Below are 24,383 nucleotides of genomic sequence, written 5' to 3'. Positions count from 1 at the left end.
GGGTGTGGGAGAGTGAGGAGAGTGAGGGGAGAGGAGGGGAGGCGGTGATTGCGGGCGGGCGGTTCCACTAACGGCGTCCATCTTGTTTGTGCGAGTGAGGAGAGGCCGTGCGTGTTGACGTCAGACGCACAGCACTTGGAAAAATGTGTTTAGAAATGAGAGTTTTAAAGTTTAAAATGTCTGTAACTTAAAAGATATTCGACCAATTTAAGTAAAACTTGATATAAACAGTCGCCAGGACAGTTGTGATTAAGGTGGCGCTAACATTGTGGCGCTGTGGTTTACCGTTGTGGCTGCAGGTCCACATGTTATACATATATCTGCTTGAGTTGTGGGGGGGGAGGGGCAGCGCGAGCTTATCTCACAGGGGCATTGTGACGTCACACGCTGAAGACCTTCAATAAATCAGTTAGAAATCAAATGTTTTAACTTTAAAACCTCTGTAACTTAAAAAATATACGACCAAATTAAATGAAAATATCATAGATAGATGGACAGACAGACAGACAGACAGACAGGCAGGCAGGCAGGCAGACAGACAGACAGACAGACAGACAGACAGACAGACAGACAGACAGACAGACAGACAGACAGACAGACAGACAGACAGACAGACAGACAGACAGACAGACAGACAGACAGACAGACAGACAGACAGACAGACAGACAGACAGACAGACAGACAGACAGACAGACAGACAGACAGACAGACAGACAGACAGACAGACAGACAGACAGACAGACAGACAGACAGACAGACAGACAGACAGACAGACAGACAGACAGACAGACAGACAGACAGACAGACAGACAGACAGACAGACAGACAGACAGACAGACAGACAGACAGACTGACTAAGTGGGCCCATTGGGCCCGTTCCTCGTAGGGTTTCCATTACGACCTGGGGAAATCGCATTTTTCTTTTAAAATAATTTGTCTGTTAAACAAAATAAAATGAATCTCAATGGAGGGGGGGGGAGAGAGGATGGGGGGGGGGGGTGGAGAGTGGAGGGGTGGGTGATGAGGGGGGAATGGGGTGGGGGAGTGCAATTAAAGGAGGTACAAGGAAGGGGAGAGGGTGTGACCGAGGAGCCCTGGACCCAAAGCCTCTCCTGTATTGGTGTAGCACCCTCAACCCCCTACTCAATCCCCCTTATCCCCCCTCCCTACCCCCCACTCTCCCATCTTCCCTGACCCCCAATGTCCCCTTCCCCCACCACCACCCCGTCCCACTCTCCCTCCCACCCTCACTCTCTCCTCCCCCTCCCCCCTTTCCCCACCACCCCCTATACCCCACGCTCTCCCCCATCCCACCCCCACCCCCATTCTCTCCTCCCCAGCCCCATTCTCACTCTCCCCCATCCCCCGCCTTTCCCCCATCCCCCCCTTCTCCCCCACTCTCTCCTCCCCCAGTCCCACTCTGGGGGAGCGGAAAGGGGAGAGGGAGCCACTGACACTGTCCTGCCAGCGGCCATCTTCTTTCTCCTTCACTGTGGTGCCGTGCTCCTCCAGGGTAGGGGGAGCGCAATTAAAGGCGGTACAGGGAAGGGGAGAGGGTGTGACCAAGGAGCGTTGGACCCAAAGCCTCTCCTGTATTGGTGTAGCACCCTCAACCCCCTACTCAATCCCCCCTCCCTTTCCCCCACTCTCCCATCTTCCCTGACCCCCACTGTCCCCCTTGCCCCCCACCACCACTCTCTCATCCCCCACCACCAACCCTCCTTCCCCCCCTGCTGACCCTTTCCCCCACCCCTCCTCCCCACCCGCACTCTTCGCTCCACCCCACCCTCCTCCCCGCCCCACTCTCCCTCCAACACCCACTCGCACTCTCGTCCACCCCCCCCCATTCCCCACCACCTCCCTTTCCACCACTCTCTCCTCGCCCCACTGCCCCATTCTCTCCCCCCCCCAGCCCCACTCTCACTGTCCCCCACCCCCCCTTTCCCCTACTCTCTCCTCCCCCCCACCCCCCACATTCTCTCCTCCCCCAGCCCCACTCTCACTCTCCCCCAGCCCCCACTCTCACTCTCACTCTCCTCAACCCCCCTCTTTCCTCCACCCCTCCTCAGGAGGGGGGAATGGGGTGGGGGAGGAGTAATGGGGTGGGGAGGGGAAAGGGGAGAGGGAGCCACTGACATCGTCCTGCCATCGGCCCATCTTTTTTCTCCTTCACTGTGGTGCCGTGCTCCTCTAGGGGAGGGGGAATGCAATTAAAGGCGGTACAGGGAAGGGGAGAGGGTGTGACCGAGCCTTGGACCCAAAGCCTCTCCTGTATTGGTGTAGCACCAGAACCCCCTACTCAATCACCCTTATCCCCGCCCCCCTCCCTACCGCCCACTCTCCCATCTTCCCTGACCCCCAATGTCCCCCTTCTCCCCCACCCCCACTCTCTCATCCCCACCACCCCTCCTCCCCCACCCCTGCTGTCCCCTTCCCCACACCCCTCCTCCCCACCCCACCCTGCCCTCCTCCCCAGTCCCACTCTCCCTCCCACCCACACTCGAACTCTCCTCCACTCCCCCATTCCCCACCACCCCCCTTTCCACCACTCTCCCCTCCCCCATTCTCTCCTCCCCCAGCCCCACTCTCATTCTCCCCAGCCCCCCTTTCTCCCACTCTCTCCTCCCCCCACCCCCCTTTCCCCCACCCCCCACATTCTCTCCTCCGCCAGCCCCACTCTCACTCTCCCCAGCCCCACTCTCACTCTGCCCCACCCCCTTCTCTCCTCCACCCTTCTTCACCCACCCCCGCCTCCCCCACCCTCTCCTTCCCCCACCCTCATCCCTCTCCCACCCCTATCCTCCACCCACTCTCACCACCAGCATTCTCACTGTCCCATTCCCCCCATTCCCACTCTCCCCTGACCCCCACCGTCCCCCTTCCCCCTAACCCCCACATTCTTCTCCCCACCACCACTACATTCCCCCCACACCCCCTCTCTCCTTCCCCCAATCTCCCCCTCCTTTCACTCTCACTGTCCCCTTCCCCCCACCCACCTTCCCCTCACTCCCTCCCACCCCCTCTCTCTCTTCCCCTTACCACCATCCCTCCTCCCCCGCTGCCCCCTCCCCAGTCCCACTCTCCCTCCCACCCCCATTCTCTGCTCCTCCCAACCACCCCACCCCCCCCACTCTCCCCTCTTCCCTGACCCCCACTGTCCCCCTACCCCCCGCCACCACTCTTTCATCCCCCCACCACTATCCCCCCCCCCTGCTGTTCCCTTCCCCACCCCTCCTCCTCCCCACCCGCACTGTGCCTTCCTCCCCAGTCCCACTCCCCCTCCCACCCCCATTCGCACTCTCCTCCACCCCTTTCCCCACCACCACCCTTTCCCCCACTCTCTCCTCCCCCCACTCCCCACTCCCCACTCTCTCCTCCCCTCACCCCTCATTCTCTCCTCCCAACCCCACTCTCCCCCACCCCCCCTTTCCCCTCCACCCCCCTTTCCACCACTCTCTCCTCTCCCAGCCCCACTCTCACTCTCCCCCACCCCCGCTCCTCTCCTTCCCCACCCTCACCCCCTCCTACCCCCACCCTCCACTATACCTACTCGCCCCACCCCCATTCTCACTGTCCCCCTCCCCATCTCACTGTCCCCGCTTCCCCACCCCCACTGTCCCCCTTCCCCCCACCCCCACTCTCTTCCCCCCAACACCACCCCGCCTACCCGCTACCCCCTCTCTCATCCCCCAGCCTCCCCAGCCTCCCCCTCCTCCATCACACACTCCCTCCTCCCCACCCCCTACTCCCCCCAGCCTCCCCCTCCTCCCTTCCCACCCCCTCCCCCTTTCACTCTCACTGTCCTCTTCCCTCCACCCACCTTCTCCCCTTTCCCTACCCCCACTCTTCCCTGATCCCTACTGTCCCCCTTCCCCCCCACCCCCACTTTCTCTTCCCCCCATCACCACCCCGTCTACAGTCCCACACTCCCTCCCACCCCCACACTCTGCTCCTCCCAACTTCCCCCTCCCCCCCAGTCTCACCGCTTCCCTGACCCCCACTGTTCCCCTTCCCCCACCCCCACCGCCACTTCCGCTTCCCCCAACCACCCCCACACCCCGCTGTCCCCCTCCCCAGTCCCACTCTCCCCCTCGTCCCACTCTCTCCTCACCCACTCTCACTCTCTCCCCCCTTTCCCCACCACCCCCTTTCCCCCAGTTTAGTTTCGAGATACAGCGCGGAAACAGACCCTTCGGCTCACCGGGTCCCCGCACATTAACACTACCGTTAACACACTAGGAACAATTTAACATTTTATACCAAGCCAATTAACCTCCGTACAGATAGCACTCGTAGTCAGGATCAAACCCGGGTCTCTGACGCTGTAAGGCAGCAACTCTACCGCTGTGCAACTATACAAGAGCAAAGTTTACAAAAGTATACAATATAATCCCTCTCCCTTCTCTCCTCACCCCCCATAATGTCACAGCTGACCAGCAGTCTGTGTCGGAGGCGAGATGATTCGCTCACGTGTAGCCTGTGGTGTGACTGTCACAGGTGGAGAACATCAGGTAGTGGAGCCACAGTTTCCTGCAGGGAGAATGATACATCCTCTGTGGCCACAACATAAACCTTGCTCTCAGCTTTCTCTCCAACCACGCTCTTCAGGGGAAATGGGCTGAGCCTGGGGTAAGATTGTATCTCCAGCCTCACCACCTCTTGCTTTAGTTTAGTTTAGAGATAAGGCGCAGAAGTAGGCCCTTCGGCCCACCTAGTCCGCACCGACCAGTGATCCCCGCACATTAACACCACACACACTGGGAACAATTTAAATTTATACCAAGCCAATTAACCTACATACCTGTACGTCTGTGGAGTGGGGGAGGAAACCGAGGATATCGGAGAAAACCCACGTGGTCACGGGGAGAACAAACGAACTCCGTACAAACAGCACCCATAGTCGGGATGGAACCCTGGTCTCTGGTGCTGTAAGGCAGCAATTCTACCGCTGTGCCACCGTGCTGCCCTTTGGCTCCTGAAACTGCTACTTCTGCAGCCACTGCCTCCAGTCACAACTATTCCAATGTTCTTCTGATCTTCCTCAAATACTGTGCATTTTAGCTTAAGCAAAACTCTGTTGCCAATGGCGGTTCTTTATCGCCACGTGTGCACAGCACAATGAAGTTCTTTTGCACAACACACAAATGCACAGTTGACATATTTTGACGCCCTTTACAAAAAAACAGTTCAAAGTCCAGTCCAGGTGCTGGAAGTACTGGAGCGCCCCCGATCCAGGTAAGCCCAGGTAAGCCCCAGGCTGCTGCAGGCCCAAGACTTGATGTCCCTCTCCTTGCCTGACCAACCGTGTGTGTCTCTGTGTCCCGGGGGAACCTCCTGCAGTTGATCGTGAAGGCGCTGGAGGCAACACCCTGGACCCTCTTATACCGGCCCACTCCTCACGTCCGTCCCCACCAGCGCCACCCTCCTCCCACACACTTCAGGGCTTCCGAGCTTCCCCCTGTGCTTCTACAACTCATGCATTGCTTGCTGAACCTGAACTCCTATCTTTTCTGGAAAGCTGCCAGTTTAAACATTTCATTGTTCCAGTCTATTTTCTTTCTTCCTGATGTTCTCCACCTGTACAGCATTTCTTATGTAACCTTTCCCCGGGCCACAGTGGCTGTGCCTTCAGTCATCTTGAGTACAAGACCAGAAATTACCCCCCCAAATCTCCCTCTCCCTTCACCACTCCTACTTTAAGAATCTCTTTCAAAACTCACATAGCAGGTAGAGTGTGGCATGGTGGCGCAGCGATAGAGTTGCTGCTTTACAGCGCTAGAGACCTGGGTTCGATCCTGGCGCCGGGTGCTGTCTGTATGGAGTTTGTATGTTCTCCCCGTGACCGCCAGGGTGCTCCAGTTACCTCCCAGTCTCCAAAGACGTACAGATTTGTAGGTTAATTGGCTTTGGTAAGATTGTAAATTGTAGGATAGTGTTAGTGTATGGGGTAAACACCAGTTGGCGCAGACTCGATGGGCTGAAAGGCCTTTTTCAGAGCCGCATGTCTAAAGTTTAAAGTCTAAAGTAGAGCCGCTGCCTCACAGCCAAAGATCCGGGTTGAATCCTGTGTGGAGTTCGCACGTTCCGCCTGTGGTCCCATGGGTTTCCCCCGTCATCCCAAGGCCGTGCAAGTTAATTGCCTTCTGTAAATTGTTCCTAGTGTGCAGGGAGTGGATGAGTACGTGATTTGGTGATGAGTGGCTGGCATGGTCTGATGGGCTGAAAGGCCTGTTTCCATGCTACATCTCTAAACTAAACTAAACTAATCAAACTTTTCAGCAGATATGCTGTTGCCTTTGTCCCCACCCTCCCCTCACCCCCACATTTGATTCAGGGCAAATTGTTGGTAATCTCTCTGTGAAGCATTTTAGGATGTGTAAATGTGTCAAGGGAGGTATGTAAATGTAAGTGTTTACTGTTGCCTTTTTCAACCTCTTCTTTTTGGACGATTGCCAAGCTTTTCATGTGGGGATTCGGCTAAATAGTGACTAGACAGAGAGATCGTCAGATCAGGGAAATCAAGGAAAAGGAAATGACTGGCTTTTTTTTCTAGACTTTACGAAACACTTTCTGGTTGACTCAAACAATCAGATGCAAATAGATTAAACAGATTTATTTAGCACCTTTCATGACCTTTCAGCTTCCCCTGAGTACACTGCAGCTAATTAAGTATCTTTACATGCTCACATGGGAAACACACAAGCAGATTCAGAGGCAGCAAGACCCCACAAACAGCAAACAGGTAATCAGGTTGGATGACACCTTAAGGCTTAAAGCACCTGGAACATTAGATATATTTACGATCATCCTCCTGTAACAATATATGCAGTGCATTGAATTCTCATATCTTTTAACAGGTAAATTGTTGTATGATACTTGTTCAATGGTTCAAGAGCGGCATGGTGGCGCAGCAGTAGAGTGGCTGCGATCCTGATTATGGGTGCTGTCAGTGCGGAGTTTGTACATTCTCCCCAAGACCACGTGGTTTTCCCCGGGTGCTCTGGTTTCCTCCCACGCTCTAAAGACGTGGAGCAGGTTAGGAGACGTTTGTAGGTTAATTGGCTTTGGTAAAAAAGGTAAATTATCACTAGTGTGAAGGATAGTGCTAGAGTACGGATGTAGCTACAACTTCTTACAAGAGGGCAGACAGGGTTTACAAGATGGTAACTCTGATTGCCCAGAGTTCTCTCTAAACAGGGTAGTCCTGCTATTACGCATTAGTTGCATTAATAAGATTGCATTTTAAATGAAAATAATTACATCAATGGGGAAAAGGGGGTTCGGCGATGGAGAGATTCATATTCACAATGACAATGTTTTCTTGCAGGATTTCAAAAGCAAAGATTTTTTTTAATAGTTGAGCTTATTTGTGTTACTGCAATCTAAAAATAATAAAGGCTGTACCTTACATTGTTTAATAAGAGAATCATGGCCCAGTATAATGCAAGTGATTGCTTGTCAATTTCAATGACTACCTGTGGTGAAATCGACAAGCTGTGCTCTTAAGAGACACTGGTGTTTGATTGCTGCCGGGAAGTTACATGAAAACAGTTTTTCTTCTCTAGACTGTTTTCTCCCCGTCAGCTTTTTTTCTGTGTCATTTTCCAAAGCAACGGTTAAGTAGTTTGCTTGAAAACTAGTAGTTCGATTGAAAATCCTGCGAGAAAATATTGTCATGGTAAATCTGAAACTTTCTTGCCCCAACACTCTTTTCTCCCTTGTTATAACCAATTTGGCTCATGCAATACAAATAGGGTCCACTAATTTATGAATCAAGTTATATCTAATTCGCATTATGGAAATGCACGTTTCAGCAGAACTACTTGGACTTGTACACTGAGTCACGCGGGATTACTCGTTCAAGTCTAGCGGGGCTGGGTCAAGAGCTGTATAAATTGAAGATAGACACAAAATGCTGGAGGAACTCAGCGGGACAGGCAGCATCTCTGGAGAAAAGGAATAGGTGACCCTTCTTCAGACCGAAGAAGGGACTCGACCTGAAACGTCACCCATTCCTTCTATGCAGAGATGTTGCCTGACCCGCTGAGTTACTCCAGCATTTTGTGTCTACCTTCGATTTAAACCAGCATCGGCAGTTTTTTTCCTACACATCTGTAGGGAGTTAGTACGTTCTCCCCATGACCTCCTTGAGTTTTCTCCGGGTACTCCGGTTTCCTCCCACACTCCACATTGGCTTGGTAAAATTGTAAATTGTCCCTAGTGGGTGTAGGATATTGTTAGTGTGCGGGGTTCGCTGGTTGGTGCAAACTCAATCGGCTGAAGGTCCTGTTTCCGCGCTGTATCTCGAAACTAAACTAAACTAAACTTAAACTAAAAGACCAGTTTGGAGCTCTAGGCGCTAGTGGAATCAAGGGATATGGGGAGAAGACAGGCACAGGCTACTGATTGTGGATGATCTACCATGATCACAATGAATGGCGGTGCTGGCTCGAAGGGCCAAATGGCCTCCTCCTGCACCTATTTTCTATGTTTCTACCAGGTAATAATGGTTCTTGATTATCTTGGCTGTATTTTAAACAAAGAAAATATGAGCAATATGTTGTCTCTCCATGGCAGATGTTGGCGTTATAATTAGACAGCCTGTACGTAAGAGCCACCATATCCTCTGAGGAGGGGGATTGAAAATCCAAGGAGAATAGGGGAATTAAATCAGGTGTATTCTCTTGGCGATGAAAGGCTGAGCAGACCCACGAGCAGGGAGGGCAGCGGTAGAATTGCTGCCTTAGAGCGCCAGTGACCCGGGTTCAATCCTGATTACTTGTTTGTACGGAGTTTGTATGTTCTTGTATGTTATATGTGACCTGCGTGGGTTTTCTCCGGGTGCTCCGGTTTCCTCCCACACTCCAAAGCCACACAGGTTTGTAGGCTAATTGGCTTGGTATAATTGCAAATTGTCCCGAGTTGTGTGTGGGCTAGAGTTAGTGTGCGGGGATCGCTGGTTGGCGCGGACTCGGTGGGCGAAGGGCCTGTTTCTGCGTTGTATCTCTAAATTAAACTAAAATTCATGCAGACAGAGGCTGTAATCTTGGCTCTCCGAAGGCTTACAGCGTCGAAGCTCACGCCATAATCCCATGACTTCCTGAGGGGAAAAGGATCTCCTCACCAGTCCCTTCTTCAAATCACCTGAAATCTGCAAAGTTAGTCAGTGGAATAGCAACTTTCCAATCTGTGAGATGTGATATGTGAGTCCTGCCCATACCTCAGTTCAGTTTAGTTTATTGTCACATGTACCGAGGTACAGTGAAAGTTTTTGTTGCGTGCTAACCAGTCAGCGGAAAGAAAATACAGTGATTACAATTGAGCCATTCACAGTGTACAGATACATGATAAAGGAATAATGTTTTGTGCAAGGTAAAGCCAGTAAAGTTTGATCAAAGATTGTTCGATAGTAGTTCAGCACTGCTCTCTGCTTGCGGTAGGGTGGTTCAGTTGCCTGATAACAGCTGGGCAGAAACTCCCAGCATCCGGAGGTGTGCTTTTTCACACTTCTGTACCTTTTGCCCAATGGGAGAGGGGTGAAGAGGGAGTGGCCAGGGTGCGATTCGTCCTTGATTATGCTGCTGGCCTTGCCGAGGCAGCGTGAGGTGTAGATGGAGTTAATGGAAGGGAGGTTGGTTTGTGTGATGGTCTGGGCTGCGTCCACAATTCACTGCCTCCCCTCCTCACCAGAAATTGACACAATGTTCCTACCGGGCAGTTCCATCCACAGATGCTGCCTGACCCACTGGCTTACTCCAGTACTTTGTAAGTTGCTCCATGGGAACCTGCTGGGAGCCAGGTAGGGTTGCCAATTGTCCCGTATTAGCCGGGACATCCCGTATTTTGGGCTAAATTAGTTTGCCCCGTCGGGATCGCCCTTGTCCCATATTAGTACGGTTGCCAACTTCTTCACTCCCAAATACGGGACAAGGTGACGTCACCGCCCCGTGCCCCACGTGACCCCACCCAGCCAGCGGCCACGTGCTCCCGCTCCACCAATGGCGGCCGCCGAGCAGTGACGTCACCTTGTCCCGTATTTGGGAGTGGGGAAGTTGGCAACCCTAGAGCCAGGTGCTTGTCACGAGGGATGTTTATTATGCCAGAGGTACCCTGGCTTGTGCTGTCCAATGTCAGCAAGGAGTTAAATTCAGCCATTGCATTGTATGCTGATTCACTGGCCTGAATATGATCGTCTCTCAGGAGCAGGAATACACCTCTGTTGTCGGTTTCAGTGTTTTGAACGGGTTATTTTTTAGCAAAGTTGCCACATGTAATATGCCATCTAGCCACTGGATGGTACTGCATCACACTCAGCTAAACGATAATACAAATATTCTGCACAATACAAGGCAAACCTTTAGACTTTAGAAGGTATTTATTCACAAAATGCTGGAGTAACTCAGCAGGTCAGGCAGCATCTCAGGAGAGAAGGAATGAGTGACGGTTCGGGTCATGTCAGGGGAGGTGGGACCTGCCCCCCTGACACCAGTCTGAAGAAGGGTCTCAACCCGAAACGTCACCCATTCCTTCTCTCCTGAGATGCTACCTGACCTACTGAGTTACTCCAGCATTTTGTGAATAAATACCTTTGATTTGTACCAGCATCTGCAGTTATTTTCTTACTTTAGACTTTAGAGATACATTGCGGAAACAGGCCCTTCGGCCCATCGAGTCCGTGCCGACCAGCGATCACCCCGTACATTGTTGCAGCATTATTCTACACACGAGGGACAATTTACAATTTTACCAAAGCCATTTACCCTACAAGCCTGCACGTCTTTGGAGTGTGGGAGGAAACCGGAGCACCCGGAGAAAACCCACGTAGGTTACAGGGAGAACGTACAAACTCCACACAGACAGCACCCGTAGTTAGGATGGAACCCGGGTCTCTCGCGCTGTAAGGCAGCTTCTCTAACCATAACCATAACCATAACAACACTTTATTGTCACTCGGCACAACACCGAGCGAAATTTCAGCAGTCACACAAAATACAGCAAAAAAGAAAAGAACACAGGACACCCGACCCCAACACAAACATCCATCACAGTGACTCCAAACACCCCCTCACTGTGATGGAGGCAACAAAACTTCCCCTCTCTTCCCCCCGCACCCACGGACAGGCAGCTCGACCCCTACCGAGGCAAACGACACGCACAGCCCCCGCAAGGGGATGGAAGGCCCCGCGGCCGAGCCGCCCCGGGCACCGAAACGTCCCGCGGCCACACCGGGCGATGTTAAGTCCAACGGCCGAGCCGCACCGGGCACTGAAACGTCCCGCGGCCGAACAGCGCTGACGATGTTAAGTCCAGCGGCCAAGCCGCACCGGGCACTGAAACGTCCCGCGGCCACACCGGGCGATGTTAAGTCCAGCGGCCAAGCCGCACCGGGCATTGAAACGTCCCGCGGCCGAGCCGCACCGGGCACTGAAACGTCCCGCGGCCACACCGGGCGATGTTAAGTCCAGCGGCCGAGCCGCACCGGGCACTGAAACGTCCCGCGGCCGAGCTGCGCCGGCAATGTTAAGGCCCGCAGCCGAGCCGCACCGGGCACTGAAACGTCCCGCAGCCGAGCTGCGCCGGCAATGTTAAGGCCCGCAGCCGAGCCGCACCGGGCACTGAAACGTCCCGCAGCCGAGCTGCGCCGGCAATGTTAAGGCCCGCAGCCGAGCCGCACCGGGCACTGAAACGTCCCGCAGCCGAGCTGCGCCGGCAATGTTAAGGCCCGCAGCCGAGCCGCGCCCCGGGGAAGAGACCTAATAAAATAAAGGTTTCCCCCCGCCCCACCCCCCCACCCCACCCCACACCCCCACCACACACCCCCACCACACATACACAGCCAAAAACAGAAACAAAAACCATCCCAACACCGACACAAACAAAAAAAAAGAAAAAAAGACAACAGACTGCCAGAGAGCCGCAGCCGTTAGGCGCAGCCAACTCCTCCCACTGCGCCACTGTGCCATCCCTAAACCTTTTGAATAATATTGAAGTTATTTCAGGCTGTACTGCAAAAGTGAATGTAAATGTTACAGATGAAAGTATCAGCCATGGTTGTGAAGGTGTCAGGTCTGCCCCCCATGGCATGAGCATGTAATCTAGGGGTACATGTACTGAGGTGGATGCTGCCTTTATGAGTTAAGAGTCAAGAATCAAGAGAGTCAAATGTGTTTAATTGGCATTAATACCGGCAATGAAAGAACAAAATTCTTACTTTCTGCAGCTTTACAGGCCCATACATACAATAACACACAGTTAAATATATAATAATCAACGACACAATAAATTTGCAATTGTAGTACTAGGCAGTATTAGCAGGGTGGCGTAGCGGTAGAGTTGCTGCCTCATAGCGCCAGAGTCCCGGATTCCATCCCGGCTACGGGCGCTGTCTGTATGGAGTTTGTACGTTCTCCCCGTGACCGTGTGGGTTTTCTCTGGGTGCTTCGGTTTCCTCCCACATTCCAAAGGAGTACAGGTTTGTGTGTTAATTAGCTTCTATAAAATTGTCCCTAGTGTTCAGGATAGTGCAAGTGTATGGGGTGATCGCTGGTCAGTGTGGACTCTGTGGGCAAAGGACCTTTTTCCACACTAACTCTAAAGTCTAAAGTAACCCTGATGAGGCAAAAACAAATTACATAGTGCAACTAAATAAACATTGATACAATCACAAAGAAAGCTCGTCAACGCCTCTACTACTTCCTTTGAAGATGGAAGAGATTTGGTATGTTGACGTATACTCAATCGAACTTCTTTAGATGCACAGTAGAGATAGGGGTGCCAACGATCTCACTCCCAAATAAGGGACAAGGTGACATCACCGCCCCGCGCCCCACGTGACCTCACCCAGCCAGCGGCCATGTACTCCTGCTCCACCAATGGTGGCTGCCCATTGGTGGTCCGGGAAGCGGATTGCTATGCAACCTCCGTTGGCGGCGCGCAGGCCTCCGGACCTACACTGTCCGGACCTACAGCGGCCCCCGGGCCTACACTGTCCGGTCCTACACTATCCGGACCTACAGTGCCCGGGCCTACAGCGCCCCCCGGCCCTAATACTGGACAAGGGTGGTCCCGTACGGGACAAACCAATTTCGTCCAAATTACGGGATGTCCCGGCTAATACGGGACAGTTTGCAACCGTAGGTAGAGACCATATTGACTGTTTGCATCACGGCCTACTTCGGCAACGTGAACATCCAGGACCGAAGGAGAATACAGAGAGAGGTAGGCATTACAATGTTCATCAGAGGTACTGATCTCCCCAAAATTGAAGGTGAGCCAATCTGAAAAAGGCAGCCAACTTGATCTAAGGCCCACACCACTCTGGCCAAGTTCTCATTTCTCCATGACCATCGGGCAAAAGTACAGGAGCCTGAAAGGTTCTTCATGTTCAAGAAGTACTTGCCCAGGAATTTGAAGCAGGTAACTTTCTCCACTGCCATCCCATCGATGAAGACTGGTTCATGATCACTGGCTTTCCCTCCTGAAGTCAACAATAAGCTCCTTGGTCTTGCTAATGTTGAAAGCAAGATTGTTGTTGTAGCACCATTGGGTCAGATTTCCAATCTCCCTCCTGTACTCTGTACTCATCATTACTCGATATTCAACCAACAATGGTGGTGTTGTTGGCAAATTTAAAGATGATGTTGGAGCTGTGTCTGGCTACACGTTCTTGGGTATAGAGCGAGTAGAGCAGGTGGCTGAGCACAGAACCTGAGGTGCCCCTGTGCTGGTTGTTATCAAGGAGGAAGCGATGTTGCCAATTTGCACTGATTGTGGTGTGCCGATGAGAAAACCGAGGATCGAATTGCAGAAGGAAGAGCAGAGATCCAATTCTCTGAATTTGATGATAGGTTTGGAGGGGATAATGATGTAGAATGTCGAGCTGTAGTCAATAAACACCAGTCTAATGTTGAGTGCTTTACCCAGCCCCACCCATCTCCTCTCTCATAGTATTAAACCCCTAACTAACCAAACTTGCACTCCTGCCCGTGACCACCCATTTACCAGCGTCTCATTGCCGATGGCACCAGCATAATCAAGGACGAGTCGCACCCTCGCCACTCCCTCTTCTCCCCTCTCCCATCGGGCAAAAGGTACACCTGTGAAAACGCACACCTCCAGACTCAGGGACAGTTTCATACCAGCTGTTATCAGGCAACTGAACCACCCTACCAACAACTAGAGAGTGGTCCTGAACTACTATCTACCTCACTGGTGACCCTCAGACTATCTTTGATCAGACTTTGCAGGCTTTATCTTGCACTGAACCTTATTCACATTATTTCCTTTATCGTGTATCTATGTATCTACACTGTGAATGGCTCGATTGTAATCATGTGTTGTTTTTCCGCTGACTGGTTATCATGTAACAAAAGCTTTTCACTGTACGTCAGTACATGCCGCAATAAAACTAAATTCAACTCCTGCCTCCCCAGCCCATGATCTGGATCTGACCATCAACACGCTCCTCTCTCCAGGCTCAGAAAGACCAAGTGGACCCATTGGGCCCAAAACTCTCCTGCTTTGGTGTAGCACCCTCTCCTCCCCCCTCTTTCCCCTCCCCGCTCCCCCCTCCCCCTCCTCCTCCCCCTCCCCCTCTCTCCTCTCCTCTCCTCCTCTCCCCCCTCCTCCTCCCCCTCCCCCTCTCCCCTTCCCCTCCCCTCGCCCCTTCCCTTCCCCTCCCCCCAACTTCAGCCCCCTAAACCCCCCTTCTCCTCCCCCTCGATCCCTCCCTCCACCCTCCTCCCTCCCTCCCTCCCCCTCCCCCTCCTCCCCTCCCCTTCCTCTCCCCCCCGCCCCCCTCCCCCTCTCCCCTCCCCTCCCCCCAACTTCATCCCCCTCAACCCCCCTTATCCTCCCTCCTCCCCCCTCCCTCCCTCCCTCCCTCCCCCTCCCTCTCTAGGAGATAGATTTAAAGTTTAAAATGTGAATAACTTTTAAAATATAACACCGATTTCAATGAAACTTCTTCCGTTAGCACCAAATGGACAACAATGAGTAAGGTGGGCCTAAAATTGTTGCGCTATCGTGTACCGTTTTGACTGTAGTTCATAACCGAACAAACAAACAAATGAGAGGTTTGGTATATAGATGTGGCAATTTTCTTTGACACCTTCACAGTATGCAGGAGAAGAAGTGTAATGCTGATCAGTGAAGTCTGAAGTTCACAGCAGGAGGTCCACAAATGGTAACAGTGGAATACAATCCAAGGCTGGGAGCTGGCCACATTCCAGGTCATTGGAACTAGCAGTGTAAAAATTAGTTCTTTCCTGTTTTACAAGTGTCTATCTAAACTTCAGGCTGATAGATTTTAGTTGAAGAAAATAACTGCAGATGCTCATCTCCATCACAGGAGACAGACTAGTGACGGACATTTACTATAAATCCACTGACTCGCACAGCTATCTGGACTACACTTCTTCCCACCCGGTCCCCTGCAAAATGTCTATCCCCTACTCCCAATTCCTCCGTCTACGCTGCATCTACGCCCGGGATGAGGTGTTTCACACTAGGGCTTCCGAGATGTCCTCGTTCTTCAGGAGACGGGGCTTCCCCTCCTCCATTATAGATGAGACTCTCACTAGGGTCTCTTCTACATCCCGCAGCTCCACTCTTGCTCCCCCTCCCCCCACTCGCAACAAGGACAGAATCCCCCTCGTTCTCACCTTCCACCCCACCAGCCAGCGGATCCAACATATCATCCACCAACATTTCCGTCACCTACAACGGGACCCCACCCCTGGCCATATCTTCCCATCCCCTCCCCTCTCTGCGTTCCGCAGAGACCGTTCTCTCCGTAACTCCCTGGTCCACTCGTCCCTTCCTACCCAAACCACCCCAACCCCGGGCACTTTCCCCTGCAACCGCACGAGATGCAACACCTGTCCCTTTACCTCCCCCCTCAACTCCATCCAAGGACCCAAACAGTCTTTCCAGGTGAGACAAAGGTTCACCTGCACCTCCTCCAACCTCATCTATTGCATCCGCTGCTCTAGATGTCAACTCATTTACATCGGCGAAACCAAGCGCAGGCTCGGCGATCGCTTCGCTGAACACCTGCGCTCGGTCCGCATTAACAAAACTGATCTCCCGGTGGCCGAGCATTTCAACTCCCCTTCCCATTCCCAGTCTGACCTTTCTGTCATGGGCCTCCTCCAGTGCCATAGTGAGGCCCACCGGAAATTGGAGGAACAGCACCTCATATTTCGCCTGGGCAGTTTGCAGCCCAGTGGTATGAACGTCGACTTCTCCAACTTTAGATAGTCCCTCTGTCCCTCCCTTCCCCTCCCCCTTCCCAGATCTCCCTCTATCTTCCTGTCTCCACCTATATCCTTCCTTTGTCCCGCCCCCCCTGACATCAGTCTGAAGAAGGGTCTCGACCCGAAACGTCACCCATTCCTTCTCTCCCGAGATGCTGCCTGACCTGCTGAGTTACTCCAGCATTCTGTGAATAAATAGATTTTAGTTTAGTTTAATTTAGAGATACAACGCGGAAATGGGCCCTTTGGCCACCGAGTCCGCACTGACCAGCAATCCCCACACATTAACATTACCCTACACACACTAGGGACAATTTACATTTATACCAACCAAATTAACCTACAAACCTGTACATCTTTGGAGTGTGGGAGGAAACCGAAGATCTTGGAGAAAACGCACGCGGTCACGGGGAGAACGTACAAACTCCGTACAGACAGCACCCGTAGTCGGGATGGAACCCGGGTCTGGCGCAGTAAGCGCTGTAAGGCAGCAACTCTACCGCTGCGCCACCGTGCCGCCCCACAAATTGTATTTGTATATAAAATGCTTTGGAATCTCTTGTAATTGTTCAAGGTGGTATACTCAGATTGCATAATTACAAGTCTTAAACTGAAAGACAATTCATTACATAAATACGTGTTAGATCTCAGGATCAATTGTAATGTTTCAGGTTGGCGTGTTTGGAAGATCAGTTAAATGACCTCTCTGAGCTTCATCAACTTGAGACGATGGATCTGAAGCAGGAGCTGGCAAGCATTGAGGAGAAAGTAGCCTACCAGTCGTACGAGAGAGCACGTGACATTCAGGTCGGCAGCTTTCTGATACAACTCTCTGTAAAGAACCTGTTTCCCCTACTCCCACTAACACTACGTTTGTGTGCAAGGCCCTTGATTAACTACAATCCTCCCCACTTTCTGTTGCCTTTCTTTGGCCTTGCAACCCTCGCTCCTTCTTCCAATTCTGACCCCTCGGACTTTATTTGCGGCCCCACTGCAGTTGTACCTTCAGCTGCAAGCTTTGGGAATTTTCTTCCGAACATTTTTTTCTCAATATCTCCCAGGTCAGCCAGTCGGATGCAATACGACCAAAGACATTCCTCCAAAGCACTTTAATACATTGTACAATCTTAGTACTAACCACTAAGGGAACAAGCAACAAGCTGACTATATCAGTGACTCCAGTCCTACCTAAATCCTGGACTGGATTACATAGTGGAATGTGTATCATGCATAGGATATGTGATGAAGGTTATATAGACAGAGATAAATATGGTTGATCTACACTGCCTTCTCCCCATATCCCCTGACACCCGTACTAAGCAAGAATCTATCTATCTCTGTCTTAAAAAGATCCATTGCCTTGGCCTCCACACTCATGATTAGTACATAAGCCTGACAACAGTGTGGGTAAAAGCTGTTTTTCCAATGACTGGGGATTTTGTTTAAGCCTAATTAGTGCAGAAGACCTGCTTGTTTTAGAATGCTGATATTAGTTTTAAGTGTAGGTTCCCTTTTTTAATAATAGAAGCAAGCATATGTCACCACCTACTATTTCAGCAAAATGCACATTCTGCAGATGTGTGACTGTGACGCGGGTGTGTGCTGTGATGGGTGTGTGCTGTGACTGAGGTGGGTGTGTGCTGTGAGGTGGGTGTGTGCTGTGAGGCGGGTGTGTGCTGTGACTGAGGTGGGTGTGTGCTGTGAGGTGTGTGTGTGCTGTGAGGTGTGTGTGTGTGCTGTGAGGTGGGTGTGTGCTGTGAGGCGGGTGTGTGCTGTGAGGCGGGTGTGTGCTGTGACTGTGAGGCGGGTGTGTGCTGTGAGGCGGGTGTGTGCTGTGATGGGTGTGTGCTGTGAGGCGGGTGTGTGCTGTGACTGTGAGGCGGGTGTGTGCTGTGAGGCGGGTGTGTGCTGTGACTGTGAGGCAGGTGTGTGCTGTGAGGCGGGTGTGTGCTGTGATGGGTGTGTGCTGTGAGGCGGGTGTGTGCTGTGATGGGTGTGTGCTGTGACTGAGGTGGGTGTGTGCTGTGATGGGTGTGTGCTGTGACTGAGGTGGGTGTGTGCTGTGAGGCGGGTGTGTGCTGTGACTGAGGTGGGTGTGTGCTGTGAGGCGGGTGTGTGCTGTGATGGGTGTGTGCTGTGAGGCGGGTGTGTGCTGTGAGGCGGGTGTGTGCTGTGAGGCGGGTGTGTGCTGTGATGGGTGTGTGCTGTGAGGCGGGTGTGTGCTGTGATGGGTGTGTGCTGTGATGGGTGTGTGCTGTGAGGCGGGTGTGTGCTGTGAGGCGGGTGTGTGCTGTGAGGCGGGTGTGTGCTGTGAGGCGGGTGTGTGCTGTGAGGCGGGTGTGTGCTGTGAGGCGGGTGTGTGCTGTGAGGCGGGTGTGTGCTGTGAGGCGGGTGTGTGCTGTGAGGCGGGTGTGTGCTGTGATGGGTGTGTGCTGTGATGGGTGTGTGCTGTGATGGGTGTGTGCTGTGATGGGTGTGTGCTGTGAGGCGGGTGTGTGCTGTGATGGGTGTGTGCTGTGAGGCGGGTGTGTGCTGTGAGGCGGGTATGTGCTGTGAGGCGGGTGTGTGCTGTGAGGCGGGTGTGTGCTGTGAGGCGGGTGTGTGCTGTGACTGTGAGGCGGGTGTGTGCTGTGAGGCGGGTGTGTGCTGTGCGGCGGGTGTGTGCTGTGACTGTGAGGCGGGTGTGTGCTGTGAGGCGGGTGTGTGCTGTGATGGGTGTGTGCTGTGATGGGTGTGTGCTGTGATGGGTGTGTGCTGTGATGGGTGTGTGCTGTGAGGCGGGTGTGTGCTGTGATGGGTGTGTGCTGTGAGGCGGGTGTGTGCTGTGAGGCGGGTGTGTGCTGTGAGGCGGGTGTGTGCTGTGAGGCGGGTGTGTGCTGTGAGGCGGGTGTGTGCTGTGACTGTGAGGTGAGTGTGTGCTGTGAGGCGGGTGTGTGCTGTGACTGTGAGGCGGGTGTGTGCTGTGAAGGGTGTGTGCTGTGATGGGTGTGTGCTGTGAGGTGGGTGTGCAGATGCTTCATTCTTTTCCCGAATGGGTTTTTTTGTTCCCTTAATTGTGATGGAAGGAGTTCACACCCAGAGTCTAACTTGCTTTCCCCATTGAATGGGCTGGCCTGTGATTTTCATCATTTTGCAGCGATTATCACTGATAATTTACAATTATTTCAGGACTGTGCCATTTTAACAGAGAGTACATTGTTATCAAGAGGATATTCTATAAAGTTGCTACTTTTCTCTTAAACGTCAGACAGAAAGAGCAGCACGGTGGCGCAACGGTAGAGTTGCTGCCTTACAGTGCCAGAGATCCGGGTTCAATCCCGACTATGGGTGCTGTCTGTACGGAGTTTGTACGTTTTCCCTTGACCTTGTGGGTTTTCTCAGGATGCTCTGGTGTCCTCCCACACTCCAAAGATGTAAAGGTTTGTTGGCTAATTGGCTTGAAAAAATGGTAAATTGTCAATTGTCACTGGTCGGCGCATGTTGACTTGGTTTAATTATATTCAATTTTCCAAAATTTGATTAGGCATACGCATAATCAGGAGCAACATGGGAGCTAGTTTTGATGACCCTTGACATCCCTTCATCTTTCACATCCTTGTTCAGCTTCTGAATGTGAGGTTAGTTAAACAATCTTAACCCCTTCCCAACCCCTCCCCGCCCCTCAGTGCTGCCATATCCCATGCGCATACAGAAGAGAAAAAGGATGTGAAAGGAGGAAGTAATGTGTGAGTCCACCTAAATTGAGCAAACGTTATTAACGAACACAATTTAGTTATTGATGAATCAGATATAAAAAGGATTTCCTAAAGACAAATAAATTATACACTCTCAGCATGTCTAAAGCGTTTTCACCCCATAACCCGGTTCAAGCATTGATTCCACTCTGACATATTGGTGCATTGTTGAATCTGAGTGTTTTCAACTCTAATCAAGCTTTGGTCACTCTCGGCCATATGTTCAACAACAAATTTTTCATCTTAGAAACTCTTATTCCCTTGTTCAAATCCTTCTGTGACTTCCATCTCACTTCCAATGTCATGTGGCACCACATTGCCATATGGGGCAGCCTTCAAAAGATCTACCAACTGTGGACTGGGCATCCACGAAGTGCTCAGGTCATCAACCGCAATCTGCAAGCTCATATCTGCCAGATACCCCACTCTACCATCACCATCAAACCAGGGGATCGATCCTGGTTCATCGAAGAGTGTGGAAGGGTAGGTCAGGAATAGCACCAGGCATATCTCAGAGTGGGGGTGAACCCACAGGACAGGACGTCTTGCACGCCAAACAACATAATCCCACGAATGAGTGGGTTAACATATGATGAGCTTTTGACGGCACTGGGTCTCTACTTGCTGGAGTTTAGAAGGATAAGGGTAACCTCATTGAAATAGAGCGGACGTGGAGAGGATGTTTCCACTAGTGGGAGATTCTAGGACCAGAGGTCATAGCCTCAGAATTAAAGGACGTTCCTTTAGAAGGCGATGAGGAGAATTTTCTTTAGTCAGAGGGTGATGAATCAATGAAATTCATTGCCACAGAAGGTTGTGGAGGCCAAGTCAATTGATATTTTTAAGGCAGAGATAGATAGATTCTTGATTAGTACAGGTGTCAGGAGTTATGGGGAGAAGGCAGGAGAATGGGGTTAAGAGGGAAAGATAGATCAGCCATGATGGAATGGCGGAGTAGACTTGATGGATCGAATGGCCTAATTCTGCTACGATCACTTATGAACTTATAATCATCAGGCAATAGACAAAGTTAAGCCATCCCACAACCCAAATCAGCTCAACGGACCTGCCATACCCAGTCATGAATGGTGGTGGACAATTAAATGACTCATTGCAGGAGAAGGCTCCACAAATATTCCCCTTCTTAATGGTGGAGGAGCCAGACACATCAATACCAAAGAGAAAGTTGAAGCATTGCAGCCAGAAGTGCTGAGTGGATGTGAGCTTGGCTCCCTCAGCACAACAGTCTTTAGCTAAATTGATCCACTGCACATGATATCAAGAAATAGCTACATGCATTGGATACAGTAAAGGCTATGGGTCCTGTCAACATTCCAGCAATAGTACTGAAGACTTGTTTTCCAGAACTTGCTGTGCCCTTGGCAACACTGGTATCTTCCTAACAATGTGGAAATTGGCCAGGTATGTCCTATCCACAAGAAGCAGCACAGATCCAACCTGGCCAATAACCACCCCATTAGTCCACTCTTGATTATCACCAAACCGAAGGGAGGGATCATTGAGAGTGCCATCAGGCAACACTTGCTTTGCGCAACCTGCTTACAGAAGCTCAAAGTTACATGGCTCCTGCCCTCATTACAGCCTTGGTTCAGAAATGGACAGAAGAGCTGAACTCCAGAGAAGAGGTGAGAGTAACCGCCCTTGATATCAAGGCAGCATTTGGCCGAGTATGGCTTCACGGAGCCCTGGCTAAACTGGTCAATGGGAATCTGCAGGGAAATCCTATTCTGGTTGGCATCATGCCGAGAACAAAGTAAGGTTGTTGTGGGCCTGTTTCCGATGTTTCTCTAAAGTCATGTTAGAAAATTCAGCACACTTCCAAATAAAATAAGGCAGTTCATTATTTTGAGAATCAGAAAACTGAAGATGCTGGAAATCTGAAATAAAATGCCTGTGAACGTTAATTTGTTTCTCTTTCTACCTGCCTGATCTGCTGAGTATTTCTGGCATTTTCCCTTTTGAATTCATTATTTTGGGAAATGCTTTGAGACTTTACATTTTTTTTAACTATTTGATATGTATGAATAGAATAACTGCTTATGGAGAGTAGCACGTGGATCAGACTAGGGTGAAGGAAGTGAGATTGCAAAAGGTCTTGAGAAGACTGCTGAGCTAGCAAATAGAAAAATCTTCCCGTTATCCGAGCACAGTGATTTAAAAAATAGGTCAGGTTTAAAAGGTCAGTCAAGGCCACCATCGTGTTTTGCCCACAGACATTCCTCCCCGCTGTTATCAGGCAACTGAACCATCCTACCATAACCAAAGGGCAGTCCCGAACTACTATTATCTCATCTGCGACCCTTGGACTACCTTTGCTCGGACCCAAGATAGACACAAAATGCAGGAGTAACTCAGCGGGACAGGCAGCATCTCTGGAGAGAAGGAATGGGTGACGTTTCAGGTCGATGAGTCTGAAGAAGGGTATCGACTCTAAACGTCATCAGTCTGAAGAAGGGTCTCGACCCGAAACGTCACCCATTCCTTCTCTCCAGAGATGCTGCCTGTCCCGCTGAGTTACTCCAGCATTTTGTGTCTATCTTCGGTTTAAACCAGCATCTGCTGTTCCTTCCTACACATTTGATTGGACCTAACTGGCTTTACCTTGCACTAAACATTATTCCATTATCTTGTATCTGTCATCTGTGAATGGCTCGATTGTAGTCATGTCTTGTCTTTCCGCTGACTGGTTAGCATGCAACAAAAGCTTTTCACTGTACACATGACAATAAGTTAAACTGAAACCGAAACAAACTAGCGTGGAGTTGATGAAAGGTGTCAGGTTGAATCATTAATTGTCTCATTCAACGCAGATGGCTCCTGCTTAAAATAAATCCCATGTGTTACCTTACCTGGCTACTTCAGCCACACCCGCTGACGATCCCTGTGTTGTGTGTTCTGCAGGAAGCGCTGGAATCGTGCCAGACACGCCTCGCCACCTTGGAGTTACATCAGCAGCAGCAGCAAGTGGTGCAGATTGAAAATGCCAATGCCAAGGTGCTGCTGGCCAAATGCATCAACATCCTTTTGGCCATCATGACTGTCATCCTTGTCTGCGTCTCCACAGTCGCCAAGTTCACCATTCCTCTCATGAAGAGCCGTTTGCACATCATGTGTACAATCTGCGCAGTGATGTTCATTTTCATCTGTTGGAAGAAATGGGATCAGCTTCAGTGTCTGACAGAGCATATTTTTATATATCCGTTATGATGTTGTTCTTGTCAGGCTGATATTATTTTCAAATAGGAAAATTCTATGATAAAAGAATTTATCAAATTACTTGCGTAGGAAGAAGGAACTGCAGATGCTGGTTTAAACCGAAGATAGACACAAAAAGCTGGAGCAACTCAGCGGGACAGGCAGCATCTCTGGAGAAAAGGAATTCCTTTTGCTGTCTGACCTGCTGAGTTATAAAATGACTTCCACCTTGTATACCAACATTAAACGGGATTTTGTCAATTGTGTCCAATAAATTATTCTGTTGCAAAATCATCTCATCTTCTTTTGCTGCTACAGTCCAGAGCCATTACCCATTGTTTTCCTTTGACTTTATGCTGTGTCATTCCTTGCATGAGATGATTTTTTGAAAAGAATACTGATGAAGGGATCACTTTTTTTGATTACATATTATTTTATAGACCACCTGGAAAACAGCAAGATGGAATGAGAAGAGTAGTACAAGAATGTCGCATTTTGTTTCCTTGAATGCCTTCACCTTATGTCTACCTAAAACCTGTTCGTGAAGAGGGAGAGAGAGAGAAAACTCTCAAAAACTCGCAAAGCTCAATGTGCCGATTGTAGAAAGTTCACACGATGACTGTCTTTGTTGGGCTCTGTGCCATTGATCACTTCCACCATGCTACTTGGTCTATTAAACCAGTCCTGAAAAATGAACACTTTAATGCCATCTCTGAGGTAAATGTTACCAGCCAATGTTTCTATTCCAATTTGTAACTGTGGACCTCCCTGGAGTTCATTTCTATGATCCACGTGTTTGTTAAATATTGGTCGTATGTGATTATTTTGAAAGAGAACAATTTTAAACACTGTAGTACTGTATAGTCATCTTTTCATATCTCACCACGAGATACATTTATCACGGGTCTTAAAGAATTTATCTCTAAGAATTTATGAGTTTAAATGTATGTATATTTATGTGGGGGGAAAAGTGCAATCTATCTCTCACCAGAAGTGCTTAGGACCAGGGCTGTTACACTGCTGAAATGCAACCATAACTAATACAATAGGTCACATTTAATCATGGGTTTGAATTTGTCCAGGCATTACTGATGAAGAACGCTATACTTTTTTGGGAGATATTTTGCAGGGTTTTTAACTATTAATGTAAAACGCGACCAGAAAGAGGCCACGGTT

The 24,383-nt window shown here is 50.6% G+C and overlaps 1 protein-coding gene across 1 annotated transcript in view; it reads left to right on the top strand.

Moving 5' to 3' along the window:
* The window catches only part of LOC144605042 (transmembrane and coiled-coil domain protein 3-like), a 28,055-nt gene extending 4,347 nt beyond the window's left edge, over positions 1–23,708 (top strand). Inside the window, exons 2-3 of the mRNA XM_078420083.1 lie at positions 16,929–17,064; positions 22,914–23,708. Of these exons, the coding sequence (XP_078276209.1) occupies positions 16,929–17,064; positions 22,914–23,219 (442 nt within the window). The 3' untranslated portion in view covers positions 23,220–23,708. The remainder of the gene's footprint in view (positions 1–16,928; positions 17,065–22,913) is intronic.
* Positions 23,709–24,383: the final 675 nt, after the last annotated feature.

This window comes from Rhinoraja longicauda, chromosome 23 (genome assembly GCF_053455715.1).
Source record: "Rhinoraja longicauda isolate Sanriku21f chromosome 23, sRhiLon1.1, whole genome shotgun sequence".
Taxonomy (NCBI): domain Eukaryota; kingdom Metazoa; phylum Chordata; class Chondrichthyes; order Rajiformes; family Arhynchobatidae; genus Rhinoraja; species Rhinoraja longicauda.
Note: the sequence above shows the minus strand (reverse complement) of the source record. Positions and strands in the feature narration are given on the sequence as shown.